The 25,839-nt window shown below is 49.8% G+C and overlaps 1 protein-coding gene across 2 annotated transcripts in view; it reads left to right on the top strand.

Annotated features, from left to right (window-relative positions):
- The first annotated feature begins 968 nt into the window (after positions 1–968).
- The window catches only part of TAF7L (TATA-box binding protein associated factor 7 like), a 42,250-nt gene continuing 17,379 nt past the window's right edge, over positions 969–25,839 (top strand). The window contains exons 1-4 of one of the 2 annotated variants that reach the window (XM_073639705.1): positions 969–1,080; positions 8,874–8,918; positions 13,114–13,187; positions 24,557–24,635. In XM_073639705.1, coding sequence (XP_073495806.1) covers positions 8,906–8,918; positions 13,114–13,187; positions 24,557–24,635 — 166 coding nt within the window. In that variant the 5' untranslated portion in view covers positions 969–1,080; positions 8,874–8,905. Of the gene's footprint in view, positions 1,081–1,100; positions 1,307–8,873; positions 8,919–13,113; positions 13,188–24,556; positions 24,636–25,839 lie in introns of those variants that run through there. The other variant, XM_073639706.1, reaches the window with a different exon arrangement.

Below are 25,839 nucleotides of genomic sequence, written 5' to 3'. Positions count from 1 at the left end.
TGTCCCCTCACACCAGCCACGTAGACTCCTGGATGCCCCTCTACATACCCCATGCCCCCTCACACCAGCCACGCAGCCCCCTGGATGCCCCTCTACACACACACCCCCTCACACCAACCACTCAGCCCCCTGGATGCCCCTCTACATACCCCATGCCTCCTCACACCAGCCCCTGGATGCCCCTCTACATACCCAATGCCCCTCACACCAGCCACACAACCCCCTGGATGTCCCTCTACATACCACATGCCCCTCACACCAGCCACACAGCCCCCTGGATGCCCCTCTACATACCCCATGCCTCCTCACACCAGCCACACAGCCCCCTGGATGCCCCTCTACATACCCCTCACACCAGCCACGCAGTCTCCTGGATACCCTTCTACATACCCCAAGCCCCTCACACCAGCCACGCAGTCTCCTGGATACCCTTCTACATACCCCAAGCCCCTCACACCAGCCACGCAGCCCCCTGGATGTCCCTCTACATACCCCATGCCTCCTCACACCAGCCACCCCACCCCCTGGATGTCCCTCTACATACCCCATGCCTCCTCACACCAGCCACGCAGCCTCCTGGATGCCCCTCTACATACACCATGCCCCCTCACACCAGCCCCCTGGATGCCCCTCTACATACACCATGCCCCCTCACACCAGCCCCCTGGATGCCCCTCACACCACCCACACAGCCCCCTGGATATCCCTCTACATACCCCATGCCCCTCACACCAGCCACACAGCCCCCTGAATGCCCCTCTACACACACCTCATGCCCCTCACATCAGCCCCCTGGATACACACACCCTCACACCAGCCCCCTTTATGCCTCCACAGCATTTATTCATTTCACATGGTCAGTTCTCCCCACCTCAGTCCACTCCGAATCAGCCTCAGTCCTCACAGCACAGCGCTGAACACGAGCTCCTCACCACCACTCCTCCTTCCGGTGACGTCACGATAGAATGAAATTACTCCTCCCCCTCAAGAAATCAACTCCACTCTAGACGCTACCCTCACGTTAGACGCAGGTAACACTTCCGGGTCACAGCTGCAGCCTGAGAGACTTCCGGCAACAAGGTGAGCGCTGTGCGGTGACTGTGATCCCGGTGTATGAAGGAGGACACGCAGGGCGCGGACACGGGTGGGGCCTCCAGCAGACACGGCCGTATATGAGCCGAGTATCATCGTTCTCAGGGTCTCCTGCTTCTTACGTGTTTGTAGTGGAACCTCTGAGTACTCGTCATTATGGAGGTCTCCAAGCTTTGTTCCTGGAAAATTTAAAGGGGGTTTCCAGACTGACCAGGTATTTCTGCAGTCCCTCAATGTCACTGCAGATTGCAGTATTCTGACAGTGTGCCTCCCTAATGGCTGCTCGTGATGGAGGGTCCCCACTGGTGATCACGTGATGGGGGGGTCCCCACTGGTGGTCACGTGATGGAGGTTCCCACTGGTGGTCACGTGACGGGGTGGGGGGGGTTCCACTGGTGGTCACGTGACGGGGGTGGGGGGGTTCCACTGGTGGTCATGTGACGGGGGGGGTGGGTCCCCACTGGTGGTCACGGGGGGGGGGGTCCCCACTGGTGGTCACGTGATGGGGGGTCCCCACTGGTGGTCACGTGATGGGGGGTCCCCACTGGTGGTCACGTGATGGGGGGTCCCCACTGGTGGTCACGTGACGGGGGGTCCCACTGGTGGTCACGTGACGGGGGTGGGGGGGTTCCACTGGTGATCACGTGACGGGGGTGGGGGGGGTTCCACTGGTGGTCACGTCACGGGGGGGTGGGTCCCCACTGGTGGTCACGGGGGGGTGGGTCCCCACTGGTGGTCACGTGACGGAGGGGTCCCACTGGTGGTCACGTGATGGAGGGGTCCCACTTGTGGTCACGTGATGGGGGGGTCCCCACTGGTGGTCACGTGATGGGGGGTCCCCACTGGTGGTCACGTGACGGGGGGGGTCCCACTGGTGGTCACGTGACGGGGGGGGGGGTCCCACTGGTGGTCACGTGACGGGGGGGTCCCACTGGTGGTCACGTGACGGGGGGTCCCACTGGTGGTCACGTGACGGGGGGGGGGTCCCACTGGTGGTCACGTGACGGGGGGGTCCCACTGGTGGTCACGTGACGGGGGGGGGGTCCCACTGGTGATCACGTGATGGGGGGTCCCACTGGTGGTTTCTTGACGGCAGCTGGAGATGGAGGGGCACACTGGTGGTCACGTGAGGGAGGGTTCCACTGGTTGTCGCTTGACGGAGGGTCTTACTAGTGGTCACTTGACGTAGGGTCCTACTAGTGGTCACGTGACGGAGGGGCACACTGGTGGTCACGTGACGGCTGCTGGAGGCTGGCGAGGAGGTCTATCATGCACACGTTCAATTCAAGTCTAGGCTGTGCAGTTTTGGTTCCAGAAACCTGATCTCTAGATTACGGGGTCCCAGCTGTCAGACCCCCAGTGATCAGTATGTTCTCCCATATTTTCCATTATTCCAGATGCATGTTGCAGGATTGTTGGCTGCCTACCATCCTGCACCATGCATCTGGAATAATCTCCTGCATAGCTGTTCCTATCAGCCTCCTGATGTACTTGTAATTGGGGAAACGCGTCGAGGCTCTTGCATGATCAGAGATAAGTTTATCAATATACTCTTATGCTTATTTTGCTTTATTGTCTTTATATGATCTATGTTAGGAAAACTACTGTATTAGAATAGGCAGTCACATTTTCCTGCTTTAGCTCACACAATCAGGGCTTTGCAGGGACAGCCGCCTTGGAGCGGGGGCACCAAAAAATCTATCCTAGGGTGCCAACCTCCGCGTCAGGCAGGATCTTTGAAGGACTTATTAGGGTGATTATAGGTCCGCCCTTCATGATGATAATCCTCTTCTGGGGAAGTGTTATATCGCATTCATAATTGGCTATATTCTGTTTTTAAACACATGGTTATTGGTGTTTTTTTAGAGAATCAAAATAAATTCATTGTTTTAAGGGATTTATATGTTCACTTTAATTACATTCCTTTGGATTTATCATTTGTTACTTTAATTGACAAATTGTAGATTTTAATTCCACAGTGGCGGTCAATTTCCACTGCAGATTTTTTTTAACCTGTGGATGAGATTTTGTACATGGTCATCTGCAATGCTGGTGAGGGATTTTACAAAATGTCGTGTACAAGCTGCAGAGAAAAAGTTGCAGTGGAAATTGAGCAGCGCCTGTCAGTCATGGATTTTCTGTGAATTGGTGAAAGGTGAAATCTGTGGGAAATTCTCAGCATCTTTACAACAAAATGTGGGCAGAATATCTGATCAAATTATTTTTTTCACCACTAACAGAGCTCATAGTAAAAACGACAGTAATCGGAGCACTTAAGTGTTTAGTGTTGTGTGCTTTTTCACTGCTCTAATTAAATTGGATATTATTTTCCTTCTATTTCTTGGTTCTTTGTCTTATATTTATCCATGTTCTGTGTTTTTTATGGTGTCTCGCCATGCGGGGTTATATGGAGGCTCAGTGCAGATCGTGCACAACTTCTTTTCTCTAGTAACCCCCCACGACAGCACACAGGAAGATGTAACCCCACCCTAATAGGGACATGAAATACGAAGAGGTTTAAATAGCCCCTCCCACATCCTCCCTCCAGTGTTATTTTCTGTCCCTATCAGGGATGAAGAGGTCATCTCCGGTGTGCTGGGCCGGCGACAGGCACTTGGGGAAAGCTACTAGCCGGGCAGCGGAGGATCGAGCGGTCTTTACCTCTCCTCCTCAGGGCGCTGCTCCCGTCTCCTCCAGATTCAGGACCCCCTTCTGCAGTCCACGCTCTCGGGCAAGGTCTGCAGGATCTTCTGACCGGAGGCCTCTCTGAGCTCTCCGGTTCATCTCCTCCTCCTCTCCCCCGCTGGATGCGCGGGCGATGCCGGCTCCTGGATGTGGAGCGCACGCCGCGGCGCCGGAAGTGACGTCGCACGCCGGTTGATGGGTGATGACATCGCTTCCGGCAGTTTGTGTTCCACTGTGGACCACATCAAAAAGCTATGGGGGAAAATAGAGCGGAATGCCGCCGGTGATCAGAAATCTTCACCTGGACACCGGGGGAGGAGCCATCTAAACAGAGGGATGCGCTGGTCCGGTCGCCCATAAAAGGAGCCCTGGACAGGAAGACATCTACAGGTAGGACAAAACCATGTCTGTTGATGCTTCTCGCTCTGCATCTGTAGAGCCCAGCGCTGGTCCGGTCCCAGTAAGTATGGCACTGGTTAGTCCGTCTCCCAGATGCAGGAAATAGTGATTATAGCTCCCCTCCCCTTCTCCCCTCCCTTGTAGGGGGACAAGGAACCTGCATCTGGGGAGAAAAAGTAAAACCGTCACGCAGATGTCCCATCTGTACAAAAAAACTATCGTCCTCCCATAGAAAGCCCCTATGCAAGGACTGTACGGAGAAGATTATCAGGCAGGAACAACCTTCCTTAATGGAGGAGATAAAGGGGATTGTTCGTCAGGAGATCAAATCCTCCTTAGCCTCGGTCACTCTCCCTATGCCCTCACCTAGTCAGGATTCTACATCTACTCCCTCAGCAGCCAAAAAGAGGAAAATTAGCCCGCCAGAGGTAGGGGAGGAAGACTCTCAAGAGGAGATATATATCTCGGAAGATCTTCCAGAGGAAGGTGAACTAAATCCGACCCCTGATAACTCCCAACGAGAGAGATATTACTTTCCATCAGATAGCTTGGAGGAACTCCTCATGGCAGTAAGGAGAACTATGGAGGTCGAGGTAGAAAAAGTACCCCAAACAGTACAGGATCAGATGTTTGGGGGACTACGTTCCAGGAAAAAATTGGTGTTCCCTATATACCAGAGTATTAGAGACTTAGTCTTAGAGGAGTGGGAATCTCCAGAAAAGAGATTAAATACCCCTACGAAGTTGAGGGATAGATTTCCTGTAGACAATGAGGCGGCAGAATGCTGTTCTGAAGTCCCAAGAGTGGATATCCAAATTGCACGAGTAGCAAAGAAAACCACACTGCCCTTTGAAGATTCCTCTCATTTAAAAGACCCCTTGGAATGCAAAATGGAGGGACTACTCAGAAAATCCTGGGAGACCTCGGCAACACTATTAAGCACCAGCGCAGTCTCTACGGGCGTAGCTCGATCAATGGCTCGTTGGCTAGATCAACTGGAGGAACACCTAGTTTCGGGCATCCTCAGAGAAGACATCTTGGCATCCCTACACCTTCTACAGAAAGCTATGGGGTTTTTAGCAGACGCCTCTGTAGAATCTGTGAGAGTGGCGGCAAGAGCATCTGGGCTATCAAACTCTGTAAGAAGAGCCCTATGGTTGAAATCCTGGAACGGCGACGTGGCATCAAAAATGAAGTTGTGTTCCATCCCCTTTAAGGGGAAATGCATGTTCGGGCCAGCCCTATATGATCTTCTAGAAAAGGCCTCAGACAAGAAGAAGGCTCTCCTGGAACCTAGGAATGTGAGGAAGAGGCCTTTTCGTCCCTCCCAAGAGCAGACCCCTCAATATAGGGGTAAAGGCAAAACAGGACGATGGAGCTACCCAAAAGATAGAGGAGGAAAAAATCTTTTTCTCTCCCAAAACAAATGTCCGAACAGACCATGACGTCAGGACAGTCGGGGGCCGCATCTGAAGTTTTTTTCCCTCAGTGGAAAGAAATCTGCTCAGACCCATGGGTCTCGAGGGTTGTTGAGTTCGGAGTAAAAATAAATTTCTCCTCCTATCCTCCAGAGAGGATAAGGTTAACACCGCTCTCCTCTCAGTCGTCAGGCCACCCTGATATCCAGTTTTACAGACCTATTGTCCTCAGGGTGATATCCCTGGTTCCTACAAGAGAGATAGGCACAGGGCATTATTCCAGACTCTTCCTAATAAAAAAAAAACAAATGGCTCACACCAAGTTATAATCAATCTAAGGCCACTGAATCCGTATATCCACTACCAATGATTCAAGATGGAATCCATCAGGTCGACGGTCCCCCTGATAGGACAGAACCATGTCATGGCCACAATCGACCTCCAGGATGCATGTTACCACATCCCCATACATCCACTTTACAGGAGGTTCCTAAGATTCTCAGTGGCTCAAGGGGAACAAATAGTCCACTATCAATTCAATGTTCTCCCATTTGGAATTTGGCAGAAGTCATGGCTTATATCAGGGGTCAGAACATTTCAATAGTACCATACCTCGACGTCCTGTTATTAATCGGGCCCTCAGTACCAGTACTCCGAGAACATCTACAATTGACCACTCAGATCCTATCGTCTCTGGGCTGGTTAGTAAACCAGAAAAATTCAGATATGGTTCCCTCCATGACAAAAACATTTCTAGGAGTACTATTGGATTCCCACAGCCAGATGTCATTCCTGCCCAAACAAAAACAGGTTATGATAAAAGCAAAGATCAATGTCCTAAGGAGTAGAAGATCAGTATCATTAAGAGATGCCATGTCGGTCCTCGGGTCTATGACATCCTGTATTCAGATGGTGGCCTGGGCACAGGCACATAATCGAACATTACAGATCCACATCCTTACGAATTGGGACGGATCCCCACGGTCTCTGAACAGTGGAATCCCTATACCTCCACGGGTAAGGACCTCTCTATTCTGGTGTCTGAACTGAAAAAATCTGAACAGAGGAGTACCATGGATCCAGAATCCGCTGGTAACCATAAAGGTGAATGCCAGCGAAAAGGGATGGGGAGCCATGGTCTCCCAAGAGCTATTCCAGGGTATATGGACCAATGAGGTGAGCCAACACTCATCAAATTTCAGAGAACTAAAAGCCGTACAGGAAGTCCTCAGAGCAGCAGAGCTTCTGGTCCAGAAATCTCGCATTCAGATATTTTCAGACAATATCACCACGGTAGCCCACCTTCGTCATCAAGGGGGCACAAGATACGAAAGCTTAAAATCTCAGCAAGAATATTATCCTGGGCCGAAGAACATCTTCTATCCTTGTCGGCTCTTCATATAAAAGGTTCAGTCAATGTCCAAGCCGACTTCTTAAGCAGAACAAAGATTCATCCAGGGAAGTGGAGTCTAAACCCAGGCGTCTTCCAGATGTTAGTCGAGAGATGGGGCTATCCAGAGGTAGAACTCTTCGCTGGACACCAGAATGCAAAAGTACCTCCATATTTCTCCCTGGATCCAAAAGGCCCTTGCTTGGGCGTGGAGGCATTCGCTTACAAATGTGAATTCAAACTAGCGTATGCCTTTCCCCCACTACCTATCCTTTCAAAAACCTTACAGAAGATAAGGACCGAAGGGACCAGAGTAATCCTAGTGACCCCTCGCTGGCCAAAAAGAAGTTGGTTCGGAACGTTAACCAGTCTGTGAGTGTGGAGAGCCCTCTAATCCTTTCTCTCATCAAGGATCTCCTTCTCCAGGGACCGATTCACCATCCAGATCCCGAGACACTACATCTAACTGCCTGGCTTCTCAATTCCTGATATTCAAGACGAGGCCTCTCAGAGAAAGTCATCAAAACTCTCCAGAAGAGCAGGAAACATGTAACGAACACCAATTACCACAAGATCTGGAAAACCTTCTTAAGGTGGTGTGCACCCACTCACCCAGACCCTCATAGGGCTGATGTGGCTCAGATTCTAGACTTTTTACAAGATGGTCTGGACAAGTGTCTCAGACCTAGTACTCTTAAGGTCCTGGTAGCGGTGTTAAGTTCATACTTCGATCAAAGACTAGCGGAACATCAGTGGGTGAGAAGATTTATGACAGCAGCCACCTGCATCCACCCCAGAGTAACAGACTTGGTTCCCCCCTGGGACCTTAACATTGTTCTGAAAGGGTTAACCCTTCCACCCTTTGAGCCCTTATCAACCATAAGACTGGACAGGCTGGCCTGGAAAACGGCTTTTCTGGTGGCAATAACTACAGCCAGAAGAGTGTGAACTGCTGGCCCTTTCGGTCAACGGACCCTACCTGAGAATCCTGGAAGATCGTCTAATTTTCTAACTTGACCCTTCATATCTACCTACGGTGGTCTCAAAGTTCCACAGATCTCAGGAGATAATCCTTCCATCTTTTTGTGACAACCCAAAAGACAAAAAAAGAGATGGAATTCCACACTCTGGATGTCCAGAGAATAGTACTGCACTGTCTTCAGGAAAGAGAAGAAGGAAGGAAAGACAAGAACCTATTTGTCCATACACAAGGTCCAAACAGAGGAAAGAAAGCAGCAAAATCCACAATAGCCAACTGGATTAAGAGGGCGATTACGGAGGCTTACCAGATCCAGGATCTACCTCCTCCAGCAAAGCTCAAGGCCCATTCTACAAGGGCGATATCTGACTCCTGGGCTGAAAAAGCCAGCGCATCCATCGAACAGATTTGCAGAGCTGCCACATGGTCCTCAATTCATACTTTCTCCAAACACTACAGACTAGACCTAATGTCTGTTGGAGATTTAGCCTTCGGAAGGAAGGTCCTTCAGGCTATTGTCCCTCCCTAGTATATCTTTGGTTTACTGCCTGTGTGCCGTCGTGGGGGGTTATTAGAGAAAATAGAATTAGACTTACCGGTAATTCGGTTTCTGGTAACCCTCCACGACAGCACGGGTAATTCCCTCGCTTATTGTTTCTACGACAGCTTGATCAGTAGAAATAAAAATTAATGTGAAGCATCTATACTCTTGTGGTCCTTTGTAATAACACTGGAGGGAGGATGTGGAGGGGCTATTTAAACCTCTTTGTATTTCCTGTCCCTATTATGGTGGGGTTACGTGCTGTCGTGGTGGGTTATTAGAAACCGAATTACCAGTAAGTCTAATTCTATTTTCCTTTATTATCTTTGTATTTCAAAATCTTGTTCAACTTTTTTCTTTTTTTTCTAGGTTTTGGAGAATAAGGAAACGGTGAAATCGAGATGATGTCTACAAGTAATGTATAATCCTTCTGAAATGTATTTTGTCCTTTAGGACATCAATGTAAAAGTAGTGAACAACCTCTATCATTAGGATAGGCCATCAATGTCTCATCGGCTGGGGTCCAACACCTGGCACCCCCTCCGATCAGCCGTTACGGGTGCCGGTGGCCTGAAGTACTTACTTCTGGAACTTGGCCGTCTACTTGTTGTGGCCGGGGTTTGTTATTGCACATCCACCTCCTATTTCTTTGAATAGAAGGCGTATATGCAGTACCAGGCCCCGGCCACTAGAAGTAGACGACCAGCTCCACAAGTAAGTAAGGTGTCGGACCCCGGCCGATCAGACATAGTATATTAAAGTAATGGACATCTATCAAACCAGAGCCTTTGGTGGCTTATTACTCTATCACCATGAAATCGTTTTTGTAGCTTGGCCAGTGATATGCGAGTTAGTGGGTGACTAGTCATGGGGGCGTTGATTTCCCTGGACTATTCGTCTCACTGATCTTGTTACCGTCGCCCTATGGGCATGAGCTGCGTCACCACTGGCTCTTTGCAAATCTCTGCCTCCATGACAATGAGTAATGAAGCTGGGTGATCTGCTGCCGAGCTTTGACAGCGTTTCGGAGGGGCGGCTGACAGCGCACGTCCCCAGAAGAGACTCTGAAGAAATGCACAGTTGCACTACAAGCAGAGATTTCACATGCTGCACTCCAAAAGCAACGAACGTGAATTTCTCTGCAGTGCAATGACGCAGCACAGAACGGAAAAGAGTGTCAGAATCGGGGACTTTTACTTAACACAATTTTTTTGGAGTGTCAGGACCTCTTTAACCTATCGCCAGTTTTTACCTATATAGACTACGGCCACCACCTTCACCGCCTCTTTTACAGTAATCTAGCAACCTGCATATCTGCCCCCAGCCTCCTCTGCAAAGCACAAAAAATACCTTTTATAATTTCCTGATATGCCGCAATCCGGTATGATGGACGCCAATGGTCTTGCTTGGCACGGCCTCTCTCCCTGCAATCGCCATCCTCCTGCCCCACTTTATGTGATATGTCCTACGTCATCGGCACAGCGCCCCCAATCTCACTCCTGCGCAGGCGTGCTGAGCTTTGCCCCGCTGAGAGCAGAGCATATCACCGTAATGCGCATGGCCGGGAGAGGACAAAAAGCCCCAATGACCCAGAAGTAAAGCCGACGCTTTCACATTACTGTACATCGCTCTCAGCTGGGCAGAGCCGAGTATACCTGTGCAGGAGGGACATTTGGGGCACGGCGTGCGTGACGTAGGACGCAGCATCCACATGAAGCCGGGCAGGAGGACGGTGATTGCGGGGAGAGATTTGCGATGCGGTACATGTTCTTTGCAGGATGCCTTTGTATAAAAAAATATGTGAAAAAAAAAATATACCTGCCAGAAAAACAGACACCCTATTGGAAACACTGGGCACTGTGAATGTTTTGGTGTCTACGCTATGTGCATTTCCTGGTCTATATAGAGGTGCATCTCACTAAATTAGAATATCATCAAAAAGTGACTTTATTTCAGTTCTTCAATACAAAAAGTGAAACTCATATATTATATAGAGTCATTACACACAGTGATCTATTATATAAAGTCATTACACACAGAGTGATCTATTATATAAAGTCATTACACACAGAGTGATCTATTATATAGTCATTACACACAGAGGGATCTATTATATAGAGTCATTACACACAGAGTGATCTATTATATAGAGTCATTACACACAGAGTGATCTATTATATAGTCATTACACACAGAGGGATCTATTATATAGAGTCATTACACACAGAGGGATCAATTATATAGAGTCATTACACGCAGAGGGATCTATTATATAGAGTCATTACACGCAGAGGGATCTATTATATAGAGTCATTACACACAGAGGGGTCTATTATATAGAGTCATTACACACAGAGGGGTCTATTATATAGAGTCATTACACACAGAGGGATCTATTATATAGAGTCATTACACACAGAGGGATCTATTATATAGAGTCATTACACACAGAGGGATCTATTATATAGAGTCATTACACACAGAGGGATCTATTATATAGAGTCATTACACACAGAGGGATCTATTATATAGAGTCATTACACACAGAGGGATCTATTATATAGAGTCATTACACACAGAGGGATCTATTATATAGAGTCATTACACACAGAGGGATCTATTATATAGAGTCATTACACACAGAGGGATCTATTATATAGAGTCATTACACACAGAGGGATCTATTATATAGAGTCATTACACACAGAGGGATCTATTATATAGAGTCATTACACGCAGAGGGATCTATTATATAGAGTCATTACACGCAGAGGGATCTATTATATAGAGTCATTACACGCAGAGGGATCTATTATATAGAGTCATTACACGCAGAGGGATCTATTATATAGAGTCATTACACGCAGAGGGGTCTATTATATAGAGTCATTACACGCAGAGGGGTCTATTATATAGAGTCATTACACGCAGAGGGATCTATTATATAGAGTCATTACACGCAGAGGGATCTATTATATAGAGTCATTACACGCAGAGTGATCTATTATATAGAGTCATTACACGCAGAGTGATCTATTATATAGAGTCATTACACGCAGAGGGGTCTATTATATAGAGTCATTACACGCAGAGGGGTCTATTATATAGAGTCATTACACGCAGAGGGGTCTATTATATAGAGTCATTACACGCAGAGGGGTCTATTATATAGAGTCATTACACGCAGAGGGGTCTATTATATAGAGTCATTACACGCAGAGGGATCTATTATATAGAGTCATTACACACAGAGGGATCTATTATATAGAGTCATTACACACAGAGGGATCTATTATATAGAGTCATTACACACAGAGGGATCTATTATATAGAGTCATTACACACAGAGGGATCTATTATATAGAGTCATTACACACAGAGGGATCTATTATATAGAGTCATTACACACAGAGGGATCTATTATATAGAGTCATTACACACAGAGGGATCTATTATATAGAGTCATTACACACAGAGGGATCTATTATATAGAGTCATTACACACAGAGGGATCTATTATATAGAGTCATTACACACAGAGGGATCTATTATATAGAGTCATTACACACAGAGGGATCTATTATATAGAGTCATTACATACAGAGGGATCTATTATATAGAGTCATTACACACAGAGGGGTCTATTATATAGAGTCATTACACACAGAGGGATCTATTATATAGAGTCATTACACACAGAGGGATCTATTATATAGAGTCATTACACACAGAGGGATCTATTATATAGAGTCATTACATACAGAGGGATCTATTATATAGAGTCATTACACACAGAGGGGTCTATTATATAGCGTCATTACACACAGAGGGATCTATTATATAGAGTCATTACACACAGAGGGATCTATGTCACGTGTTTATTTGAGAACTGAAATAAATGAACTTTTTGAGGATATTCTAATTTAGTGAGATGCACCTGTAGTAAGCGGAGGCCTTAAATGTGTGAACAGAGTTATAAAGAGATTGTGAACTGATTGCAACCACTGAGCAACAAAAGTGTATGTGTCCTAGCCATGGCATCTCTGACCCTGTACCGCTGAACGACCCCACAAGGTAGCAGCTAGCATCCCTTATGGTTCACACGCGCCATGGGCACAACTTGGTAGAACCTCGCGCCATACTGGAATAAGGAAAGCTGACATCTGAGTGTTCGCTTTTGTTAACACAGAGACTTTTTGAGACTTAAAGGAGTATTCCCATCGCCAAGATCCTATTCCAATTTGTAGTAGGTGTAAGTAAAATATTAGCTCCAATTAGAAATGTAGTATAGTTCTTCTGATTTGCTATGTCAGTTACCCCATGTGCAGGGCATTGCAGTAGCTTAGGTATCCATGGTTACAACTACTAAAAGCTAGCTCACTATATGAGTGGTCATAACCATGGATACCTAAACTACTGCAATGCACTGCACATGGGGAAAGTAACATGGCTAATCAGAAGAACTATACTACATTTTTAATTGGAGCTATTTGCTAATATTTTTATTATTACACTTACTACATATTAGGATAGGATCTTGGAGATGGGAATACCCCTTTAAAGCCTTTGTCACGTCACTCAACAAACTTTTTATTTTTTTCCCTCACAGAACAAAAGGCATCACGGAGCAAAGATGATGCGCCCCATGAATTAGAAAGCCAGTACGTGCTAAGGCTTCCACAGGTAGGCCGCTCCTGACACTATTATGTAGGGTTCCCCACAGTGTTGATGCAAGCCTGGTGAATGACACTGTCGCTAATTCCCTGCATGGAAAATGTGAAAAGAGAATATATGTGCGGGTTCATCTATAGGAGTCTGATCCACTGCGGTGTTACCGCACCGTGTGCTGGAGATATGAGGGAATCTGCCAGGAAAACTCAGTGTAAATGGCAGGGCCGTGGAGTCGGAGTTGGTGCTCATTTTGATGGAGTCGGTATAAAATGGACCAACTCCGACTCCTAAAATATATAATAAATTGGGTGCAGTAGTTCAATTCAGAATGTGCTGAATATTTTTTTCATAGGCATTTGGGAAAGTTATGAAATGTCCTATAAATGGCTGTTCTATTCATGATCTAAGGCTACATTCACACACAGCGTTTTTGCTGCATTTTTTGAGGATACGTGTTTTTTAGCTTTATCAGCTTTTTAAAAAACCGCATCACCTGAAAGGTTTTTGAGCTCATAGATAATGTTTTCAATAGCAAAGCCGATTAGAAAAACGCCGCACAAACTGACATGCTCATTCTTTGTGAGGATCCTTTCATCTATCCCTCTATCTATCCATCCATATGGCTATCTATCATCTATCTATCCATATATTTATCCATCTATCTATCTATCTATCTTGATAAGTACAATTAAACTGATGAATGAGAGGAATGAACAACAGCTAGAAGAACATGTAGGATTTAGTATGTTTGAGATGGAAGGCCACAGCGCTGTTCATGAGGAACAAACAGATATTACAACAGAAGAACAGCAAAATGATACTTTAGAAATAGATGATCTTGTTGAAGCTGCTTCACACCTCTTTCCTATTCATCACATGTGCTGTGTTGTGCACACGCTGCAGCCGGCAATAAGAGATAGTCTGCAAGAGGGACATGCTGGAAATCTGATTGGAAATGTGAGGAAATGGGTTATTGCCGCCAGAACCCCTAAAATTTATTCCATCTTGACGAGAGGTGCTGGGAAAGGGGCGATTGTCGATCAAGCCACTCGGTGGGGCAGCACTTATTTAATGATTGAGCGATTGCTTGAACTAAAACCGTTTCTTATAGATATGGCGAACCCTCAGGTAACCCTAAATGAAGGTCAATGGACACAGGTGGCTGAATTGAAGGAAATTCTTAATCACCCATTTACCTTGACTAAAAAAGTACAAGCTGAGGATTTAACTCCTGGCATTTTCATAAGGGAGTGGAAGAACCTGATGTTTCGCCTGTCCCAAAGAGGAGGGTTAATCACAGATGGCATTTCTGCTTCACTGAAACGGAGAGAGACACTGCTAGTGGAAAATAACATTTTTCTGGCAGCTGTTTATGTGGACCCACGTCATCGTATACTGCTTGATGATCAACAGCTTACTAAAGGAAAAGAAGCTCTGACTGAGGTAGCAGTTAGGATGAGTGGCCTACAGGAGGACGGCCAGGCACAAGAGGACTTGGGTCCTGACAGTGCTACTGCTGCCATATCTTCATCCTCATCAGATGAGGAGTTTCACTTTGACAAGTATGTGGATGACATAGAGCGGGCAAAGCGTTGCCGCAAGGAAAAAGATTTCACTCCGTCTCCTATAGCAAGCAGATTGACCATATTTCAGCAAAATGTTTCACTTGCTCTCAAAGAAATAGAAAAATTCAACGGTTCATCAAAACTGACTGTGCATGAGGCAATTCCTTTATACCCGGAAATTGTTAGAGATGTTGCCCATGTGGTTACGGCTTTGCCTCCAACCCAAGTTAGTGTAGAGAGGTTGTTCTCTAGCCTTAAAATTATTAGGTCAGATTTGAGGTCATCTATGAAGGAGGATCTGATGGAGGCGATGCCATTTCTTAGAACAAATTCATAGACTGCACAAATGTTATTTAGTATGTTTTTGTTGAAAACTGTTTTTTGCCACTTACATAGTTTATTACATAGTGATATATATATATTGTGATCGATATTACATAGTGTATTACATATTTACAATTTATTACAGTTTTTTGTGTTCTAAAGTTGTATTCCAATAAATATATGTTATGTTCTATCTAAATATCTTGATTATTGTATCATAAAAATGATTAAATGTCTGATGTTCACATTGTATTATAATAAATTTTTCACTTAAATATAAGCAATATATGAGGGAGTTGGAGTTGGTGTAAGGGAAATTTGAGGAGTCGGAGTCGCAGGTTTGGCTTACCGACTCCACAGCCCTGGTAAATGGACGTGTGGCTGATATTGGATATGTAGCTCCGTTTAATTTCCACTGCTGATTTTCTACACCGTTTGAGAATGAGATTTCATAAAACCTGATCCCCGATGGAGGAAGTGTAATACGCAGGGTGAACATCCGATGTGCAGGAGCCCCATACTGAGTGTTACTACAAGCAATCCCAAGAACATATTGTTTGTGGGCACATGAATCCGTCCGGACCGGCTGTGCACCAATACAAACCGTTAACTCCACAAAGCAATTACAAAAAATGAACAACACGGAGTTTTTTTTCAAAAGTTGTCAATAAAGGTAAATTCAGCTTTATTAATACATATAATTAATTTAATACAAAAATAGTAAAAACAGACAAAATAGTAAAAACAGACAAGATATGGGTAGGAGGGAGATGGAAAATAGCAGCAAGAGGCGCAAGCACTGACGGGAACATATGACAGTACCTGGAAAAATTGTTGAGGGGTGTCCGTGTGCACAAGCAACATATAGAGCTATAATGCCTGAGACAGCTGAAAGGATAGGTAACCAATATATGTCTAATGCAGTGTTGTCAGCTGCACAGGCAGTAGCAATATATTCAGAGCTTGTGCCCCCAGAGAAAGTCAAAGCTTGAGCACACAAACCATGTAAGCCCCAGTACTGCTTACCCTATGTCAGCGCTGTGCCTCCAAAATGGTATGATTGGTACTGGCGTTTCGCGTGGAGTACCAAACAGCTTTCTCAAGGGAAGGTGAATAGAATGTGTGACAGGACCTTGAAGTACCTAGGTAACCGGTCACGTGGTGCACCACGTGATCGGAAACCAGCCTATGGAGTTGCGTGTACGGCGCACGGAGCAGAACAGTCCCAGCACGAGACACCCGGCGATCACATCCGGGAGCGCGCAGCGGAGGGCTGCGCAGTCAGGGATGAAAGAACGCCGGACGCCAAGGCCAGGAGCCTGAATGCGCCGGGCGCGCGCACACAGCAACCCAGGCAGATAAATATAACAAACTTCCATGGTAATATGTAAACAAACAAAGCCAAAAAAGACATGACAAGGGGATAAGCTACAGTCCGATTATGAATTGTAGAAAACTTGTAAGGACCAACCTAAACAAGAAAAATAGGGAAAATAGGCAAATATAATTAATAACATTGAAAGATGGAAATAACAAAAAACAAAGATAACAATTATACACTGAAACCATGGTAACACGCAGGCAAAAAATATAAAATTTGCTGCAAAAGCAACACTAAGAGATTAAAATTCATAAGAACAAAAAACAGAAAAAAGGAAGAAGAAGAATACAGGAGATAAAGCGCACGTGGATGGAACCAATTATAAATATGGGGCAAAGCTAAGTGTTTCATTCAAACCCCTAGGGGACATAGTGTCCAGAGTCACTATCCATTTGGTTTCCCACTAGGCTAAAATACGTTTAACATTGCCCCCCCCCCCCCTTCCCCCCAAACTTACCATATCTATGGCACGGATGGAAAGTGAAGAGGCATTGCAATTGTGAAATTGCCAGAAATGGTGGGGGAGTGTTTTCAGCTCAGAGGGGTCTGTCACCGACTTGGCTGTAACATTGTCCCTAACGTGCTCCCGAACCCTGACTCTGAGCTCCCTGGATGTAAGTCCGATATAAATAAGTGGACATCCAGATGTGGCATAGTAAATCACATTAGTGGAGCTGCAGGAGATACGATGTTGTATCACACTCAATGGTACAATGCATGTGACGCACTCCCAGGGCCGTGGGGTACTCGGCAGCCGGGCCTCCGGTAGCCAGGGGATATCACGGTGGCTGGCCCGATCCGTGACCCAGGGCGGTCAGTGAAATGGGGGAATACTTTTATATGGGGTTTTTCGTGACGCCACCTGTGGTGTCTGGTGATGATCACCAGCGCTGCAACAGTCCTCTGAGGCAGATATTAGGGCAGCAAATGATGGGACAGCTCCCCACAGGTGGAGCAGGTCTCAGGGCAGTGTAGGGGATGTACTGGATGGTGGTGCGGGGGAGAGACGGCAGGACAGTCACGGAGGAAGGATGGACACTCACACAGGGGTAAGCTTCAGTACCTTTGGTGATGCTGCAGGCACGGTCCAGGGTACTCCAGGTGAAGGGCGCACTCTGGACTCTCCCCAGTGAGCGAGTATAGGGCCTCCTCATCCGTGGCTTTACTCTCTAGGCTTCTGGCCTTCCTGGAGCTAGGCCTAGCTTGGTTACTGTCTCTCTCTGCACCTGCTGACCTGTTGGTAGGGCCTTCTCTTTGGAGATCACTCTCCCAGGACGCTGGGACCTCTGTGACTCCTGGCTCTGGTACTACAATCAGCGTTAGGTGGACCTGGGACCTGTAGTTCTCCAGGGGTTCCGGTGGTTCCTACTGGGTGTAGAGAGTCCCTGTAGGCGCGGACCCGGTGTCCGGTATATATATCGGGGTGAGCTTACTATTCTCCTCTGCCCCCTTAGATCCACTCTCCTTTTCTCCTCGCCGTCGACCACACTCTGGGCCCTCACTACTTGGCAGCTGGCGTGCTGCGTCTTCACCGCTCTCTAAGCGTCGGCACCCTCTCTGCTCACTGTGAACTGTGTTCCTCTCTGAACACTGAACTGGAACTGAACTAAGACTCTGACTGAGCTGCCTAGCTCCACCTTCCCTATATATGTCCCTAACGGGCTCCCTCTGCTGGTCTGAGGTGGAAGGTGGAGGTGTATGAATGTAGTGAGGGCCTCTTGTGGAGAAGTCCGTCCATGCACCCTTCTGGGTTCTGTGGCACCAATGCGTAGCAGGGGCGCCACACATGGTTTGCAGCTCTCCTTCTAAGAGGTAGTACAGTTTCAGTCCACTTTTTTTGCTAATTATGTGTTACCTTTTTAAGAAAAAGTTACATAATGTTCTAGTACACTTTGTGCAGTAAGTGCTGTAGTGCTGATATCGGTAGACCCTGCGGCCATTATGGGGCCCGTGAGTGGTGGCGCCCCCTATACTCTGCCTGCTGTCACACTTTCAGCAGTATTTGCATCTGTAGGATGCCGACGCCGTTGCATGTACTGGTAACACAACGAGCTCTGTGCTTCCTTTGCCGCGATTCAACCGATGCGCCTGAGTTTCAGAACAGCGGGTGTCACCGTCACTACATCTCTCACCAGAAGCCTCAGTCCACACTCCGCACAAACCGGAGCCGCGCAAGCGGGAGATGGGGTGAGGGACGCAGTTTTATCTTTTTATTTTGTCAGTTTTTTCAAAGGGGGCTGTAAGGGGGCTTCACACTGTGTTGGAAGGGAGGGGAGGGCCCGCCATCACACTGTGTTGGAAGGGAGGGGGGGGGCCCGCCATCACACTGTGTTGGAAGGGAGGGGGGGGGCCCGCCATCACACTGTGTTGGAAGGGAGGGGGGAGGCCCGCCATCACACTGTGTTGGAAGGGAGGAGGGGGGCCCGCGATAACACTGTTGGAAGGGAGGAGGGGGGCCCGCGATAACACTGTTGGAAGGGAGGGGGGGGGCCCGCCATCACACTGTGTTGGAAGGGAGGGGGGGGGCCCGCCATCACACTGTGTTGGAAGGGAGGAGGGGGGCCTGCGATCACACTGTTGGAAGGGAGGGGGGGGGCCCGCCATCACACTGTGTTGGAAGGGAGGGGAGGGCCCGCCATCACACTGTGTTGGAAGGGAGGGGGGGCCCGCCATCACACTGTGTTGGAAGGGAGGGGGGGGGGCCCGCCATCACACTGTGTTGGAAGGGAGGGGGGGCCCGCCATCACACTGTGTTGGAAGGGAGGGGGGGGCCCGCCATCACACTGTGTTGGAAGGGAGGGGGGGGGCCCGCCATCACACTGTGTTGGAAGGGAGGAGGGGGGCCTGCGATCACACTGTTGGAAGGGAGGGGGGGGGCCCGCCATCACACTGTGTTGGAAGGGAGGGGGGGCCCTCCATCACACTGTGTTGGAAGGGAGGGGGGGGGCCCGCCATCACACTGTGTTGGAAGGGAGGAGGGGGGCCCGCGATAACACTGTTGGAAGGGAGGGGGGGGGCCCGCCATCACACTGTGTTGGAAGGGAGGGGGGGGGCCCGCCATCACACTGTGTTGGAAGGGAGGAGGGGGGCCTGCGATCACACTGTTGGAAGGGAGGGGGGGGGCCCGCCATCACACTGTGTTGGAAGGGAGGGGAGGGCCCGCCATCACACTGTGTTGGAAGGGAGGGGGGGCCCGCCATCACACTGTGTTGGAAGGGAGGGGGGGGGGCCCGCCATCACACTGTGTTGGAAGGGAGGGGGGGGGGCCCGCCATCACACTGTGTTGGAAGGGAGGGGGGGCCCGCCATCACACTGTGTTGGAAGGGAGGGGGGGGCCCGCCATCACACTGTGTTGGAAGGGAGGGGAGGGCCCGCCATCACACTGTGTTGGAAGGGAGGGGGGGGGCCCGCCATCACACTGTGTTGGAAGGGAGGAGGGGGGCCTGCGATCACACTGTTGGAAGGGAGGGGGGGGGCCCGCCATCACACTGTGTTGGAAGGGAGGGGGGGCCCTCCATCACACTGTGTTGGAAGGGAGGGGGGGGGCCCGCCATCACACTGTGTTGGAAGGGAGGGGAGGGGGCCCGCCATCACACTGTTGGAAGGGAGGGGGGGGGCCCGCCATCCAACTGTGTTGGAAGGGAGGGGGGGGGCCCGCCATCACACTGTTGGAAGGGAGGGGAGGGCCCGCCATCACACTGTGTTGGAAGGGAGGGGGGGGGGCCCGCCATTACACTGTGTTGGAGGGGAGGGGAGGGGGGGGCCCACCATCACACTGTGTTGGAAGGGAGGGGAGGGCCCGCCATCACACTGTGTTGGAAGGGAGGGGGGGGCCCGCCATCACACTGTGTTGGAAGGGAGGGGGGGGGGGCCCGCCATCACACTGTGTTGGAGGGGAGGGGGGGGCCCACCATCACACTGTGTTGGGAGGAAGGGGGCCCGCCATCACACTGTGTTGGAGGGGAGGGGGGGGCCCGCCATCACACTGTGTTGGAGGGGAGGGGGGGGCCCACCATCACACTGTGTTGGGAGGAAGGGGGCCCGCCATTACACTGTGTTGGAGGGGAGGGGGGGGCCCGCCATCACACTGTGTTGGAGGGGAGAGGGGGGGGTCGCCATCACACTGTTGGAGGGGGGGACCGCCATCACACTGTGTTGGAGGGGGGGACCGCCATCACACTGTGTTGGAGGGGGGGACCGCCATCACGCTGTGCTGGAGGGGGAGGGGGGGCCACCATCACGCTGTGCTGGAGGGGGAGGGGGGGCCACCATCACACTGTGTTGGAGGGGGAGGGGGGGCCACCATCACACTGTGTTGGAGGGGGAGGGGGGCCACCATCACACTGTGTTGGAGGGGGAGGGGGGGGCCACCATCACACTGTGTTGGAGGGGGAGGGGGGGCCGCCATCACACTGTGTTGGAGGGGGAGGGGGGGGCCGCCATCACACTGTGTTGGAGGGGGAGGGGGGGGCCGCCATCACACTGTGTTGGAGGGGGAGGGGGGGGCCGCCATCACACTGTGTTGGAGGGGGAGGGGGGGGCCGCCATCACACTGTGTTGGAGGGGGAGGGGGGGGCCGCCATCACACTGTGTTGGAGGGGGAGGGGGGGGCCGCCATCACACTGTGTTGGAGGGGGAGGGGGGGCCACTATCACACTGTGTTGGAGGGGGAGGGGGGGGCCGCCATCACACTGTGTTGGAGGGGGAGGGGGGGGCCGCCATCACACTGTGTTGGAGGGGGAGGGGGGGGCCGCCATCACACTGTGTTGGAAGGGAGAGGGGGGGGTCGCCATCACACTGTTGGAGGGGGGGACCGCCATCACACTGTGTTGGAGGGGGGGACCGCCATCACACTGTGTTGGAGGGGGGGACCGCCATCACGCTGTGCTGGAGGGGGAGGGGGGGCCACCATCACGCTGTGCTGGAGGGGGAGGGGGGGCCACCATCACACTGTGTTGGAGGGGGAGGGGGGGCCACCATCACACTGTGTTGGAGGGGGAGGGGGGCCACCATCACACTGTGTTGGAGGGGGAGGGGGGGGCCACCATCACACTGTGTTGGAGGGGGAGGGGGGGCCGCCATCACACTGTGTTGGAGGGGGAGGGGGGGGCCGCCATCACACTGTGTTGGAGGGGGAGGGGGGGGCCGCCATCACACTGTGTTGGAGGGGGAGGGGGGGGCCGCCATCACACTGTGTTGGAGGGGGAGGGGGGGGCCGCCATCACACTGTGTTGGAGGGGGAGGGGGGGGGCGCCATCACACTGTGTTGGAGGGGGAGGGGGGGGCCGCCATCACACTGTGTTGGAGGGGGAGGGGGGGGCCGCCATCACACTGTGTTGGAGGGGGAGGGGGGGGCCGCCATCACACTGTGTTGGAGGGGGAGGGGGGGGCCGCCATCACACTGTGTTGGAGGGGGAGGGGGGGCCACCATCACACTGTGTTGGAGGGGGAGGGGGGGCCACCATCACACTGTGTTGGAGGGGGAGGGGGGGTCACCATCACACTGTGTTGGAGGGGAAGGGGGGGCCACCATCACACTGTGTTGGAGGGGAAGGGGGGGCCACCATCACACTGTGTTGGAGGGGGAGAGGGGAGGGCCCGCCATCACACACTGTTAGAGGGGGAGAGGGGAGGGCCCGCCATCACACTGTGTTGGAGGGGGAGGGGGGGCCACCATCACACTGTGTTGGAGGGGAAGGGGGGGCCACCATCACACTGTGTTGGAGGGGAAGGGGGGGCCACCATCACACTGTGTTGGAGGGGGAGAGGGGAGGGCCCGCCATCACACTGTGTTAGAGGGGGAGAGGGGAGGGCCCGCCATCACACTGTGTTGGAGGGGAGGGCTGCCATCACCCTGTGTTGGAGGGGGAGAGGGGAGGGCCCGCCATCACACTGTGTTGGAGGGGAGGGCTGCCATCACCCTGTGTTGGAGGGGGAGAGGGGGGGCCCGCCATCTTACTTCGTTATGGAACCATCATACTATGTGTGTGGGGGGCTGAGTAGGGGCCATCATATTTTGTGGGCACCATCATGCTGTGTGCGTGTATGAGGTCTATGGTGGCCGACATACGGTGTGTACGGGGCTGTAGGGCCATCATATTGTGTGTGGGAGCATCATACTGTGTTGGGGGGACTGTCAGTGTCATACTTTGTTGAGCCGTCACACTGTGCATGTGCAGGGTACTGTAGGGGCATCATACTATGTGTTGGGAGGGGTTGGGCATTTTTGGGGTATTGTAATGGTGAGAACACAAAGGGGCTTTATTTGGAGTAAAATGACTGTGTAAGTGCCAGAATACGTGTTCCTCTCTGCCCCTATGCGCCATGACCCCACCAAATTTATTTTTTTTATATGAGGGGAGAGCGACCAATTAGTAATTTTTCTATGGGATGCCATGATTTCTGTGTGCGCCCCTGCATCAAGTCATCTACGTTTCCTAGATGTCTGCTTGGCGGGGGGATGGTGCAGCGAATGCTCTGCTGTAAGGGGGGCTGCAGCGTGGTTACATGGAGTAAGGGGGCTCCTCCGTCACCGCGGGGATTCAGTCTGGGGGGCTTATGGGTGCCGGGGGCCCAGTATAGGTCTCCAGGTCCGCCCTGTTTGCGCTATGACTGTGCCCATCACCCTCACACTGGAGACATAACTCATTGCTCGTGTAATCAGCGTGATCACGGCGTCTAACAGGACGGGAATAATATGTTACATTACATGTTTAAACTCCAGTTTATTTTTCACACTATAAATGTTTCCTAATTTCCGTGTAAGTATTGATGTGATGTTCACCCCGCACACGGTCACATCACTGGAGGCGAAGGAGTTAACCCCTGAGAGTAATAAAGGTTTACATCACATGACTGCAAACAGCCAGGAAATGATGCACGAACTCATATCCCACAAATGGGGAGGAGACGCAGGCTCTGGAGTAATGCACACCGGTACTTTCACTAAATCAGAATATAAAAGCCTTGTTCCCCGGTGTAATGTCCTCCCCATTGAGCCTCGTTACTCGCTGCTTTCTCCCATGTGACCAGGAAGTGGCAGGATCTTCCAGGACTGCATTGTAGTCACCTGATAACGCCTGTCTCCCTCCTCCGATCTACACAGAAAATAGTCCTGTACACACAGCCTCATAGCCAGCTATTTATCACATCTTTGTATTTCTCTCTATTTAATAGCTGCCCTGTGTCTGTCTGTCTTTCTCTCTTCCTTGCTTGTTGCGTCCAGCACACGGCTCCATTACTCCTGTATTACCACATCGTATTGGCCTCTTCACTGTCAGATCACGACACAACATGAAGAGGAGGGGCAGAGCAGGGAAGCTACTGAGCATGTGCGTCCACACCTTTAAAGGGAATCTGTCAGCAAGTTTTTGCCATGCCATCTGAGAGCAGAATAATGTAGGGGCGGAGACCCTGATTCCAGTGATGTCGCTTACTGGGCTGCTTGGTGCAGTTTCGATATAATCCCTGTTTCCTCTGATGTAGCAGTGTTCAGAATGCTGAGCTGTGTAACCCCGCCCACACCACTGATTGGCAGATTCATGTGTACACTGTCAGGAATCTGCCAATCGGGGGTGGGGCGGGGTTAGACAGGTTAGCTGGACTGCCGTGCACGTGAGACCTAGTCCTGCAGTGATAATCTCCTGCTGAATAAACACTGACTGTACTGAAGCTACAGTGCACAGCTCAATAAGTGATACATCGCTGGAATCAGGCTCTCTGCCCCTACATTATGCTGCTCTCAGATTAAATGGCAAAAACTTGCTAACAAATTCAGGAGAAGGTGGACCAATATTTTGGTTTCAGGAGAAAAAGTAGAGGCTGCTATTACACACTAAACTGTAATGTATATACAAATCGGCACAGTATTATAATGGATGGATGTGGCAAATACTCTTTATTTGACTTGTCCCAGTGAGTTTGGGATGGAGCATTTAGTGGGACAGCCCCTTTAATTTGCTAAACCTTTCTGGTATTTTAATTCTTTTTTGGTTTGATCACTCTATTTATTTATTGGGACGGTGATGGAATTAAAAGGAAATGATCTTTTGATAATGTTATGTGACGTGGCTTCTTGATCACCCTTTATATGCTGATATTGTGTCTTCTAGGAATATGCATCCACGGTGAGAAGAATGGTGCAGTCTGGCAACGTCAATGCCAAAGACCGACTGTCAATCGAATTGCATCGTAAGTGAGGACAAAAGCGGTAAAACAGTGGAGAAAAACTTTATCATTTATTCTGCTCCTTCTTAAACTCACGCCATCAAATAGTCAGATCAGGGAAAGACGAGACGCCGACTGATTCCAGCATCCCAGAAATAGGACTGAGTAAGACTCACCGCCCCTAAACAATTGGGCGGGGGTAACTAAAAAAAATTATTATCCGGTACTGGCCCCATTAACAGGCTCATTAGCATCAGGAGTGGGTGACACTTGACCACTGCAGCTGATCAGTGTCTGCTGATCGCCTGCAGCCTTCACATTCTATCTATGCTGTCTTCTGATAATAGAAAACAAATACTATGATTGAGCTCTATTGTACAATTTCTACAATCACAATACTTTACTTGGAAGAAACAAAAAATAGTTCTAAACCATCTAGTTGTAAAATTAAAAAATATGTGCGGTGTGAAGGCCTGATGAAAAATATGTGCGGTGTGAAGGCCTGATGAAAAATGTGTGCGGTGTGAAGGCCTGATGAAAAATGTGTGCGGTGTGAAGGCCTGATGAAAAATGTGTGCGGTGTGAAGGCCTGATGAAAAATATGTGCGGTGTGAAGGCCTGATGAAAAATGTGTGCGGTGTGAAGGCCTGATGAAAAATGTGTGCGGTGTGAAGGCCTGATGAAAAATGTGTGCGGTGTGAAGGCCTGATGAAAAATATGTGCGGTGTGAAGGCCTGATGAAAAATGTGTGCGGTGTGAAGGCCTAATGAAAAATATGTGCGGTGTGAAGGCCTGATGAAAAATATGTGCGGTGTGAAGGCCTGATAAAAAATATGTGCGGTGTGAAGGCCTGATGAAAAATGTGTGCGGTGTGAAGGCCTGATGAAAAATGTGTGCGGTGTGAAGGCCTGATGAAAAATATGTGCGGTGTGAAGGCCTGATGAAAAATGTGTGCGGTGTGAAGGCCTGATGAAAAATATGTGCGGTGTGAAGGCCTGATGAAAAATATGTGCGGTGTGAAGGCCTGATAAAAAATATGTGCGGTGTGAAGGCCTGATGAAAAATGTGTGCGGTGTGAAGGCCTGATGAAAAATATGTGCGGTGTGAAGGCCTGATGAAAAATATGTGCGGTGTGAAGGCCTGATGAAAAATATGTGCGGTGTGAAGGCCTGATGAAAAATGTGTGCGGTGTGAAGGCCTGATGAAAAATATGTGCGGTGTGAAGGCC

The sequence above is a fragment of the Phyllobates terribilis genome, unplaced genomic scaffold (genome assembly GCF_046119375.1).
Source record: "Phyllobates terribilis strain yellow unplaced genomic scaffold, ASM4611937v1 Scaffold_7__3_contigs__length_470593459, whole genome shotgun sequence".
Taxonomy (NCBI): domain Eukaryota; kingdom Metazoa; phylum Chordata; class Amphibia; order Anura; family Dendrobatidae; genus Phyllobates; species Phyllobates terribilis.
This window is presented reverse-complemented; position numbering and strand designations above follow the sequence as displayed.